Genomic DNA, 12,011 nt, shown 5'->3' on the forward strand with positions numbered 1-12,011 from the left:
GGCAAAAAAAGGAGCAGTTTCCTCACACCAATTCAACATGCCAGACGCCCTGCCAGGAGCAAGGGACACAAATAAATCAGACTCTGTCCTTGTCTCCCTCACAAGCTGGGCAGTAAGGGCTCAATGCTAGATGGTTGAGGAATTTAAATACAAGGCCTGAGGAGTGGTTCTGTGAGAGCAGTACAGAGAAAAGCAGTAGAGAAAGATGAGGTCCAACCAGGAGGACTCAAAGTCTTCATGGGGAAGGAGACATCTGAACCGGGCCTTGGACCAATGCAGATTTCATGTGCTGAGCCAGGCTGGAAGGCCAGCATGGGCCCAAGCACTGCCATGCAGCCTGTTTCAGCCACGGCTCCTCATCCAGACCACTGAGTACAGAAAGTGACTTGCGCAACTACTATTTTCTTAATTCTCCCAAGGATGCTGCATCTAGTTCCATTCTAGATGCTTAGGAGATCATGGCATTCTTCTCATGTAATGCATGCTGTCTTAGCCCAGATAGCCTCAGACCACTAGGGACACAGCCGTAGTATGACAAAGCCAGGTTTGTTGACTCATGACAATGAGGAAAACTGCACTGTGGTGTATCTCACCGAACAAAGGAAAAGACAGTTATTAAAGGATTCTGGGGAAAGGTGGAGTTCAGGGGAAACGTAAACAAAGCAGTGTTTTGATAGGCCCAAAACAAAGCAGGGCTGCGTGTAAAAGGCCACTCAGCATCAGGGCTGGACTGCAAAGTGGACTCAGGGACCCATGTCCTTGGAAACTATTAAGGTGAATGTGAAAAGTTATGTCCAGAAACATTTTATCTGAAGCTCCAAGCCTCAGACGGAAAATGAGAGTGCTTCTTTGTCAAAGTGGCTTGGACTCTCCAGGCAAGAGTAAGATGGTTTCATAATTACAGATAAAACTTCAAACAGCAAAGTTTCTGACTGCCTATGATTTTAGGGAACAAAATTGCTCAGTGTTACAATATTTTACAGCTGCAGGGTGTTCTTGGGAGAAATACTGTTTCCTAGTATCTTGCAGCTGGCTTTGAGTCTGTGCTCCCAGGCTGATGAAAAGCCAAGCAGACTCTTACTTTCCAGTCCAAGCTACTTTATTAGAGATTATTTCTCTCTCACAACTCTAGTTAAGAAAGGCTGCAAGGGGACTTCCCTGGTGGCACAGTGGTTAAGAATCCGCCTGCCAATCAATGCAGGGGACACGGGTTCGAGCCCTGATCCAGGAAGATCCCACATGCCACAGAGCAACTAATCCCGTGTGCCGTAACTACTGAGCCTGCACTCTAGAGCACGTAAGCCACAACTACTGAGCCCGCGTGCCACAACAACTGAAGCCTGCACACCGAGAGCCCACGCTCCACAACAAGAGAAGCCACCGCAACGAGAAGACCACATACTGCATGAAGAGTAGCCCCCGCTCACCGCAACTAGAGGAAGCCCGCGTGCAGCGACAAAGACCCAATGCAGCCAAAAATGAATAAATAAAATAAATAAATTTATTTAGGGGCTTCCCTGGTGGCGCAGTGGTTGAGGGTCCGCCTGCCGATGCAGGGGACGCGGGTTTGTGCCCCAGTCCGGGAAGATCCCACATGCCGCAGAGCGGCTGGGCCCGTGAGCCATGGCCACTGAGCCTGCGCGTCCGGAGCCTGTGCTCCGCAACGGGAGAGGCCACAACAGTGAGAGGCCCGTGTACCGCAAAAAAAAAAAAAAAAAAAAAAAAATTATTTAAGAAAAAAAGGGTGCAAGCAAAAGGAGTGATTAGGCAGCAAAATAGCACCATTGAAGATTTTTAAAGCAGAGAATGACGTGATTGGATCCATGGCATATAGTTGGATTAGAGGCGGGGGGATCCATCTAGTTAATAATCATTTACTGGATGGACCAGGGTGAGGCCGGAGGCAGAGTTAGGAGGTTGCCGTAACAAAGCAAGTATGCCAGAAGGGAGAGCCACGAGTAGTGTGGTTCCCAAACGCTGTCATAGTTACCTTTTGTATCCTCTTAAACTGCAAGTTTCTGGGGTAATTCAAAGCCATGCTTGTCATGTAGGAATCTTCCCCAGAGTTAGTTAGGCTAATGTTCATGCTCAGCTCCTTTGTGAGACCCACCACCAATTCCTGCCTGCACAGGGTAGGCAAATAGATAAATGTTACCAGTTTATTCAATCTGTACAAACCTCAGTGCAATACAACAGCACCTTTTAAACTAACTCCTTAGATAAATTGCTTAAAGGATACATTTAGCCTAGATTTTCTTCCCCTCAATGTAAGCAAACATCTGGACTGCCATACCTCAGCTGCTGTGTGACATGACCATTCATGTAATGTTTACCATGTGTCAAGGACTGTGTTAAATGCTTCACACGCTCAGTTAATCCTCGTAATAACCCTATGAATAGTACGGTTGCTATCTGTTCTATAGAGAAGGGATCAGAAGCCAAGGGAGGCTAACTGACTTGCCTGAAGTCCAGCAGCCTCAAAAGGGAGTTGGGAGAATTAGACCTAAACCCTCTTTCTACCACCAATGCACTGTGACCCCAGGCAACGTACTTCGTGAGACAAATTCATCCATCTCACGTACATTTACAGAAGACTTTCTCTGTGCCAGACACCCTGCTCGACATGGCAGAAATAGCACACGGGGGACAGATGCTGCCCCTGCCCCTGTCTTGGCCTCAGCCTTCCCACCCACAAAATCATCCCGGCCCTTCCAATTTAAAGGCTGTGGGTTAAAACATGAATCTGTTCAGCCTGGAGAAGACTTGGGGACATGTAAGTGCTTCTTTCCATCCGCTGAGGCACCATGGGGCCCCTCAGTAATTGAGACCTACAGGGAAACATATTAACAACAAAGAAAACTTTCTAACCCTCTGAAAGGTTCAAGGATGGAATGTGCAGCTCTCGAGAGTAATGTGACCTGTGTCTTGTTGTGTTGTTTTTGTTTTTATCACAGCTGAGAAAAGGATAGACTGGAGGGCTAGAGGGGGCAGAGGCAGAGCTTGTGTGGGGATCCATCTGGGAGATGATACAGGCCTGAAATCAGACAGTAGTAGTGGGGATGGGCAGGGGGTAGAAACCAGAGGTGATAAGGCCGTGCTTGAAAGCAGCACAAAAACGAGAGAGGAGTCGAGGATGCCTCCTGAATTTCCAGCTTGGATGACCGAGAGGGGCTAGTCGTGAGGGAGAGAACACAGGGGGAAGACCAGAGGGCAGAAGTTGATCAGATGGGTTCAGTCCAGGGCATGATGAGAGGTGCCCAGAGGATAGGAAGGCAGAGATGTTGAAATGTCAGTAAGGCATCCTGTTCTAGAGCCCAGGAGAGAGATCTGAGAGTCACTGGAATATTTACCAGGGGTTCTCAACCTGAGGGCCGGGGCAGTTTCAGAGGGCCCCAAATGCAAACACCAGTGGATGCAAGTGTGATCTTCTAGGGAGAAAGCTCTGTAGCCTCCCTTAGATTCTTTAGGAGATCCATGTCCACAAAAAAGGTCAAAGCCATTGAGACATTTGGTTGCTAAGGATTAGGTTCAATACTTTTGAAAAAAGAAGAGACTGCTGGCTGTGAACACTAGGGGGTGATGTAGGGCCAGCTGTTTCACTGTCTACTTCACAAGGACGTGGCTGGGAGGGCTTTCTCCGCTGTAATTAATTCCCTGTGAGAAACAACTGCGTCTCCTTGTTAGGCTGGCTTCCAAAGCACTCAAAAGCCTTGAAATGGATCCTTAGTGACTGAGAGGGGCAGCGCTAAGCCATCCACATCTGCAACACAAGTCCTGCAAATGTCTATGAGAAGGCTTACCAGGACTCAGAGAACAGTGCTCTTCCCCAGAGATGCCAACTCCGGCCAGCTGGCCATCAGTGCTGTGTGTAGCACAGGAGTCAGGGAAGGCATTTTCAAACCACCACATGTCCAAAACCAAACTCATGATCTCTTCCTCCCCACCCTGCCTTCCAAAACAATTCTTCCAGAAGCTTCCCTAATTCAGTTCTTGACATCACCATCATTCTAGAATGCAGTGTGGTCCAACAGAACTCTGGCAGTAGTGAAAATGACCTGTTCTGTGCTGTTTAATACCACTAGCCATATGCGGATCCTGAGCACATGAAATGGGCCCAGTGCAACTAAGGAACTAAAATTTAATTTTAATTAATTTCAATTTAAATAACCAAGTGTGACCAGAGCCTATTGTATTGGACAGCACAGTCCTAGATGCTCAGGCTGAAGCGTTGAAAGACTTCTTAGACCCCTCTCTTTCTCTCACTCCGCACATCCAATCTGTCATCCAATCCTGTGGGCTCTAACTTCAAAATATAACCACTTTCATTGCTACCACCCTGGCCTAAGTCACACCACTTCTCACCCGAGTTACTACAGTAGCTCCCTACTATTGCCCCGCCTCCACCTTTGCTCCTACAGTCTACTCTCAACGCAGCAGCAAGAATGATCCTGTTAAAGTGCATGGTCATGTCATTCCTCTGACTGCTCAGCTCGCGGTAGAAGGCCTCATGGAGATGCAGCCACGTATGACCTTTCCTCCCCTCACGTGACCTCTCCCTCCCTCATCTACTGCAACCATGCTGGTGTCCTGGCTCTTCCTCCCATCTCCAGGGCATTTACAGGTGTTCTTCCTTCAGACACCCGCAGAGTTCATTCCTCCACCTCCTCTTGCATGCACCCAAATGTCACCTTCTCCGTGAACATTCTCCTGACCACCCCACCTCCCCCCGGCATTCCATCCCACCTTCCCTGCCTTCTTTCTCTTCATAGTATTGATACATCTCATCAACACAAAGCTGACTTATTACCTTCTCCCCCTAAAGGCACCAGGAGGGCTGGGACTTTTGTGTGTTGTTTACTGATGTACCTCTAGCACCTAGAGTGCTGGGCACAGAGGAGATGCTCCATAAACATGCAATGAATTAAGGAATTTGGTTAAGAGGTGAGCCAGGGAAGAGGTTACCTCTAACTGAGGTGGTCCTAGGAGTGAGAGACACTGAGTTAACGAAAATAGCGTTGTCCAGAGACCTGGGTGTAAGTCCACCCAATGATCATGTGACCCCACGCAGGCCCTCAACTACTGAGTCTGTTGCCTAATCTATAAAATAGGAATACAAATTTCTGTCTTGCCTCCCTCACTGGGTGGGTGGGGAAGCAAGAGATAATAAGTGCAGAAGCCCTTTGTGGGCCATGAGGGGAAGAGGGAGGAAGTGAGCGGTCCATCCTGGTGAGGGGTGGTAAGCCTTCAGGAGGAAGTTAACTGCAGAAACTGTGACGACTGGATTCAACTCACTGAGAGAGGGTGGTGGCCAACTGCAGCTCAGCGACACAGAACAGCTTATTCTTGCAGGCCTTCTCGTAGGGCAGCTGTAACCAGACAGAGAGGGGCAGGATCAGCCCAGGGACCCCGCCATCCCCGCCTTGCTTCATGATCTCCTTAGCACATTCCTGTCCCTCCTGCTGACTCTGAGAAGTGCAGGTGAAGGCTGACAGGCTGGGGTTGTGTCCACAAGGCCGTGAGAGCTGTGACTGTGACATCCCTTGGCTTGTCAGGGATGGGGATGTGCTTGGTCCTACAACACAGGTACCATGCGTCAGGCCACTGGCCAAGGTCAAAAATGGGGTGACCTTCGTGAAACGGTGGGAATGCCTGTCGCTTTCATATTATGCTAATTAAGCAGCAACACTCACAACTCACTATTTTGAACATTTGGGGGAGGAAAACCCAGGTGAAGAAAAGCTTCCTTAGTCCTCTTAAGTAGAGCAGCAACAGCAGGGGACAAAAGGGGGTAAATAACCAAATATTGTCAAGGTCCAGTCCCGTGAGGTCCTCTACCCCCATGGCTAGTCTTCTCTGTAGGTTAAATATTCCACCTTGCAATCTTGCCTACACCAAACAAATTCAGAAAGTCGCACTGGGTCCAAAAGGCCCGGTCAAGGTTGAAAAGCTCCAGCTCAGGCTGAAAAATCAAGTTTTCTAAAGGAGCTGGTCTATTTTTTATTCTGAAGGAACCACAGCCAGCTCTCTAACTGGGGAACCTCTGCATTTATCTTCCCAGCAGCCAGTGACCATCACAGCAGCTTTATTGAACAGCAGCAAGGACTGTTTCCATGACCTGGAGCTAGAATGGGAGCCCAGAGCTAGAAAGAAAACCTTCTGCTTCCCAGAGAAGGGAGATGCAGTTCACAGGAGTCACAGCTTGGAGCTCTATCTGACTGGGTCAACAATTGGGGGCAGGTTTTTTTAGTTTTGTTTTTAATACAGCCAAGCAGCCTGCTCTCTTTCAGCACGATTATAACACCCTAAGCTCCCAGCTAGAACTCATTCTCTGGAAACATCTATGTGCCTAACCTAACAGCAAATCATTTCTCCTCATCCATTTTATCAGTGGGATAATTTCTTTAAAAACCTCTTTGCCAAACCATCAAACTAATAGTTGATTAAGGTAAGAATCCTGAATGGATGTTAAACAGGATACATGCATAGTCTCAGGGCATCCCCCCATAAGATACTTATTAATTACAAAGGGAAATAGCACCAGGAATGGGACAAATTAACATGATGTGCCTCGGATATGATGCACTTAGAGGGGTGAGACTTCATTTCTGGGATATTCCTGCCCAAAATGCATAACCTGAATCTAACCATGAGGAAACATCAAAGACAGGTTGAGGAACATTCTACAGTATAACTGGCCTGTACCCTTCAAGAATGTAAGGTCATTAAAGACAAAGAAAGATTGAGAAATTATTCGAGATTAAAGGAGACTAAACAAAAGTAATGAATTATCCTGGTCCAGAAAAAATTTTTTTTCTTTTGCTAAAAAGGACATTAATAGGACAACTGGTGGTATTTGAATAAAGTTTGTAGATTATAGTATTTCATCATTGTAAATTTCCTGGTTTGGATCACTGTACTGTGGTTATGTAAGAGAGTGTCCTTGTTTTTTAGGAAATACATATTGAAGTATCGGGAGTAAAGACGCATCATATCTGTAACTAACTCTCAGGTGGTTCAGAAATATAAATTTCTGAGACTACATATGTATATGTGTAAGATATACATGAGATTTTGTATATATAGAGAGAGAGACAGAATAAAGCAAATGTGATAAAAGGTTAAAATGTTAACATTTGGGGAATCTGGATAAAGGATGGGAATTCTTTGGACAATTCTAACTTTTTAGTAAGCAAAATATTTCAAACTGAAGTTTTCTTAAAACAGAATATATAAAATTAGTGATAATCTGCTTTGTTGACAAAACTTTATTATTAGTTCTCCCAGTCTTTTCTGAACCATCTAAGTTTCAATGCCAAATTTTAAAAATTTAGAAAATTAATATATTATAAATTTAGAATAAATTTGCCTAAAAAATTAAAATGAGAATCTTTGCTCATCGGGAACCTGATCCTCCCTCTTCCTGGGCAGATGAGCGATAGGAACAGTCACCCTGATGATGTTGTTCTCTTATTTCTATTTACCTTTCGTGATTGACGCATTGGGTGTTAACCAAAACTGGAGCTAAAGGCTTATATAACTGAATTAATATAGAGCATCCTTGTACAAATATTGGACAGTTGTGAGTGTCCTATGATTACCTAGAAATATACTTCTGCTACCTGAAGCTTTTCTGTGCCAGCATGAACTACTTTTGGCTTATTTTTACTTTTGGAGGTTCAATGCATTCCAGCTAACTGTAATTACTACTTTTCAATGCTCATGTTATCACTTCTTTGATCCTGCTGATTTTTCTGTGCCCCATAAGACTGTCTAAATGAATACTGACAGAATACCCCAGGGGGCCAGGGCCTGAGTGGGAACAAAATCTCCTTAGATATCATAGAATCAAGAAACTTTACTGTTTTTTTTCCCTCTCTGATTTCCTGTAGTTATGAGAAAAGTTTTTTGTGACACTATCCATCTGCTAGGGTATAGGTCTGGTGGGCCATCCAGCCTGAAGGCCTGGGCAGGACCTGGGCAGGCAGGTATGCCAAAGGGCATCCTCTCTGCAGCGCGGGGCAGGTGGGCTCCAGTCCAGTCCCCACACAGGGCCCTCACCACACCGTTATCAGAGACTCTTGCCAAGGTGGGCAAGGTATTCACATGCTTCATTAAATATGTAGCAGGCACTTTTTGTGAACATAAAAGAACGAGCCTTGGGGGTGGTTTGGAGACGTGTATTACCCACCAGTGAGGTCCTGGGCAAATTAACACCGTCTCAGGAACTCTATATCCTCGTTTGTACAGTGAGGGGCCTAAATGCTGTCTGAAGACCCTCCCAACTTTCTTTGAAGATAGGGGAGCAGGTACTTTTAGGGGGATGGCTCCCAGGAGAGTCTGGTCCGAGCTGAGTCACCTGGAAGATGGCAGAGGGCTCAGCACAGAAGTCCAGGATAGGCTGGGGATGGTCCCTCCGGCCCTCGGGGGTCTGGAGTTGGTAGCTGACCTTGACACTGATGTTGGAGAAGCAGTCCTCCTGACAGAGCTGCAGAGTCACCAAGGAAGGCAGGGTTGGAGTTGGATGTGGGGAGAAGATGACAAGGAGAATACTTTTAACTTTGATGCAGTCACAGTAAGAAATAAACAATGAAAGTGGTAAGCCAGGATTCCGAAGCCTCTTCCAAATAGGCCCGGCTGCCAAGAGCACTGGGAAAATCTCCCTTGATCTGCCATGGCCTCGGGCACCGTAACTCCTTATGGTTCCTGCCCCAATCACAACGGGATTCTGGCCGTTAGGAGTTAAAAGCTGGCCTGGGTTTTATTCAGAGTACAAAGGGGAGCCACGAAAGGGAAGAGTCATGGCCACGTCTGTGTTTACAAAGATCTTTCTCCAAGCAACACGGAGGATATACTAGAGAAATAAAAACTGAAGACCAGGAGATGGGCTGGCATGCTGTTTGCCATTCTCTTTGTTTATCGAGCCTTTTTGCCAGGTGGGAGCTTTGAACACCTGAGAGTAGGTGAGCACGATTCCCAGGTGGAAAAGGTAGTTATGCTTGTATTTAAGGAAGCCATAGATTTGCTAGAAACTCGTTCTTAATCCATTTAACAATCAACAGACATGGGAACAGATGTGTAGTCAGAAGAATAATTTACGAGTTTATTGGAATAAATGATCCTTTTAGGTCCACAACTCTGGGTCCTGTCAGGCTCTGGGTCCTGACAAATACATCTTTCATGTCTCTAGGCACATTTGTCAGGAGTAAACTTTTGTAAATCACAACTTTTGTCTTTCTATTTCTACTTTCTCTCATTCAGGTTTTCTGATGTTGACTCATGCAAGGGCCCTCTGCCCCACTTTTATTATCAGGTGAGGGAAGGAGCCCTGTTATTCCCAATTTATTACCAAGAAAAATGTCAGCAATTAGGGAATTTCCCTCTTTGTCCAGTTTCTAGGAAGCTCAGAGATCTACTTAGTGTTCAATTTCGGTAGGTTTCTTTTCTTTCTGGCCACTCTGCACAGCATGCGGGATCTTAGTTCCCAACCAGGGATCGAACCCACGCCCCCTGCAGTGGAAGTGAGGAGTCTTAACCACTGGACCGCCAGGGAAGTCCCTCGGTAGGTTTCTTTAATTTGGATTTATGGTACCATAACTCCCACCTCCCACCTCCCATGCCATCATGTGGTTCTTTTTTTTTTTTTTTTTTTTTTTTTTGCCCTCATCGTGCTGCTTGTGGGATCTTAGTTCCCTGACCAGGGATTGAATCCGGGCCCTCAGCAGTGAAAGCACAGAGTACTAACCACTGGTCCGCCAGGGAATTCCCCCACCATCTGGTTCTTAATCTATTATGATTATTTCAGTTGCCTCATTTGTATGTATGGGTACATGTGCTTCATTGCATGCACCTCAGTTCTTTTCTCAACAATACAGACCCCTCTAGACTTTTTTGGAAACTCCTCCACTTACCTCTCCCTCTGTGGGAACCAGCAGGAAGGGCTCACAGAGACGGGGGCCCGTGCCCCACTCCCTAAGGGAGCTCTGACACAGCCTCTCATCTGAACACTGCAGCCTTTTCCTCTGCTTCACCACATCCACGTCCATAGTGAAGTTCAGAGAGGTCTCTTTGAGGCCTGGGAATGAAGACCAGGTCTTCCTGATGAGACTGAGATGGGCAAGCCCCAGACAGAGGGCCCTCCCATGAGTCCCTCCTGAGTGGCGCCCCCACATAGGCGCTTCCCCAAGCTGCTTCTTCATTTCAAAGGTACTTTTCTCATGTCTTCCGGCACCCAGCTAGGGTCCCTCAGTGCACCAGCCCCAAACCCGGAGCAGCACATCCCAGGGGCTGAGTCAGGCTTCCCTAGGGGAAGAAGCGCTTAGGGAGGAGGCTGGGATTGAGGGAGGAAATGAGGAGCAGCAAAAAGTCAAGGAATAGAGAGAGAAACCACAGAGTAAAACCTGAGGACAGCAGAGCTGGAAGCACCTTGTAGACTACCTGGGCCAGCTCCCTCACTGTGGAGAAAAGAAACCAGGGCCCAGAGAGTGAAAGACGCCCTCCCAGTGTCACACAGCCACCCAGCAGCTGCCATGCGGGCTCTGTGGCCTGAACCTTTCAGCCTATACAGCTGGAACGGATAGGCCTGCCCTTTCCTAATTAACAGATTTGATCATGGGCTCTTGCAGGAAAGCCAGCCCACCTGGGAGAGCACGTTCTGACCTGCAGGAGGACATCCCCAGGACTGTTACCAAGAGCTTAAGCCCTGGGGACGGTTGCTGGGGGGTTGTTCTGGCGGGGATCTCTTGGGTTGGCGGTGAGCACCTGGGCTGTGAAAGCCATGCCTTCTGCAAGTTCTCCCAACCAGTGCCAACTAAGCGGATGGGAAGGGAGGCCAGGCCTCTGGCAGGTTATCCAGTCCCCCTGGGCCAGGGAGACACGGTGAGCAGGGAAGCGGAGAAGAGGTAAATCAGGGAGAGAGAGGACAGGTACTTCTCGGGAGCCCTGCGCACACACAGGTGTGGGCACAGCAGGTGGAGATGCACAAGTGCCGGCCTTCTTCTGAGTCTCCTTTCAGAAACTCAACCCTTCAACCCAAGGAAGGGATCCAGTGCCCCTTTTCCCAACAGGGTCAGAGAGACCCCTTCAGAGTGTGGACGTGACAACAGATCACCCTTTTCTGGGGCGGTTCCCATTAAATTGAACCTAAGGTCAAAGGAGCTAAAGTCTAACAGAGGGATTTCGTAACACCCCACCCCCACACAGCCCTCTTTTCCTGCCCCCCATTGAAGCCAACAGGGACTGACCACAGCACTGGACGGGTCAGCTAGGCTGCCTGTTACCTGACTCAGCAGCTGGGGACACATAGCTGATTTCAAAACACAAAGTCACATTCACGCTGCTGTAGAAGCCAATGGGCAGTGCCTTGGGGGCGAAGGTCATGGACAGCTTCAGACGAACCACAGGTCTTGAGCTAAACAAGACAGCAAAGAGGACCATGAGAAGGGACCATAGGACTTCTGGATCGGTGCCTGGGCTCTTCCTTCATTCACTGAATATACACTGAACACCTCGCTTATGCCAAGTGCTATTCTGAGTCTTCAGGATACTACAGGGAAAGAGATAAGCCCTGCTCTAGTGGGAAAACAGACAACAAGCAGATAAACAAGAAGAAACAGGAAAATCCTATGTACAGGAAATGCTATGATAAAAATAAAATAGGATTGGGACTTCCCTGTCAGTCCAGTGGTTAAGACTCTGTGCTTCCATTGCAGGGGGCCCGGGTTCGATCCCTGCTCAGGGAACTGAGATCCTGCATGCCGCACAGTGTGGCCAAAAAATAACTAACTAAATAAATAAATAAAATAGGATAAGGTAATAGAGACTGGGGGCTACTTAGCTGGTGGTCAGGGATGGCCTCACAAGTGAGGAGACATTTAAGTTGAGCTCTGTTACCGAGAAAGAGCCCGCTCTGTGAAGATCTAGGGGAACTGCATTACAGGCAGAAAGCACAGCTGATACAAAGGGCCTGTGGTAGGAATGAGTCTGCTTTGTTTGAGGAACACAAAAGTCAGCAT

At 47.4% G+C, this 12,011-nt stretch overlaps 1 protein-coding gene across 1 annotated transcript in view; it reads right to left on the reverse strand.

Annotated features, from left to right (window-relative positions):
* ITGAE (integrin subunit alpha E) overlaps positions 1-12,011 on the reverse strand; it is a 68,735-nt gene that overhangs the window by 13,690 nt on the left and 43,034 nt on the right. The window contains exons 17-21 of the mRNA XM_027130695.1: positions 11,277-11,407; positions 9,909-10,072; positions 8,357-8,485; positions 5,293-5,366; positions 1,991-2,123 (exon numbers count right to left, since the gene is read on the reverse strand). Of these exons, the coding sequence (XP_026986496.1) occupies positions 1,991-2,123; positions 5,293-5,366; positions 8,357-8,485; positions 9,909-10,072; positions 11,277-11,407 (631 nt within the window). The remainder of the gene's footprint in view (positions 1-1,990; positions 2,124-5,292; positions 5,367-8,356; positions 8,486-9,908; positions 10,073-11,276; positions 11,408-12,011) is intronic.

Source organism: Aethalodelphis obliquidens, unplaced genomic scaffold (genome assembly GCF_003676395.1).
Source record: "Aethalodelphis obliquidens isolate GAN/ISIS:26980383/991018 unplaced genomic scaffold, ASM367639v1 scaffold38, whole genome shotgun sequence".
NCBI lineage: Eukaryota > Metazoa > Chordata > Mammalia > Artiodactyla > Delphinidae > Aethalodelphis > Aethalodelphis obliquidens.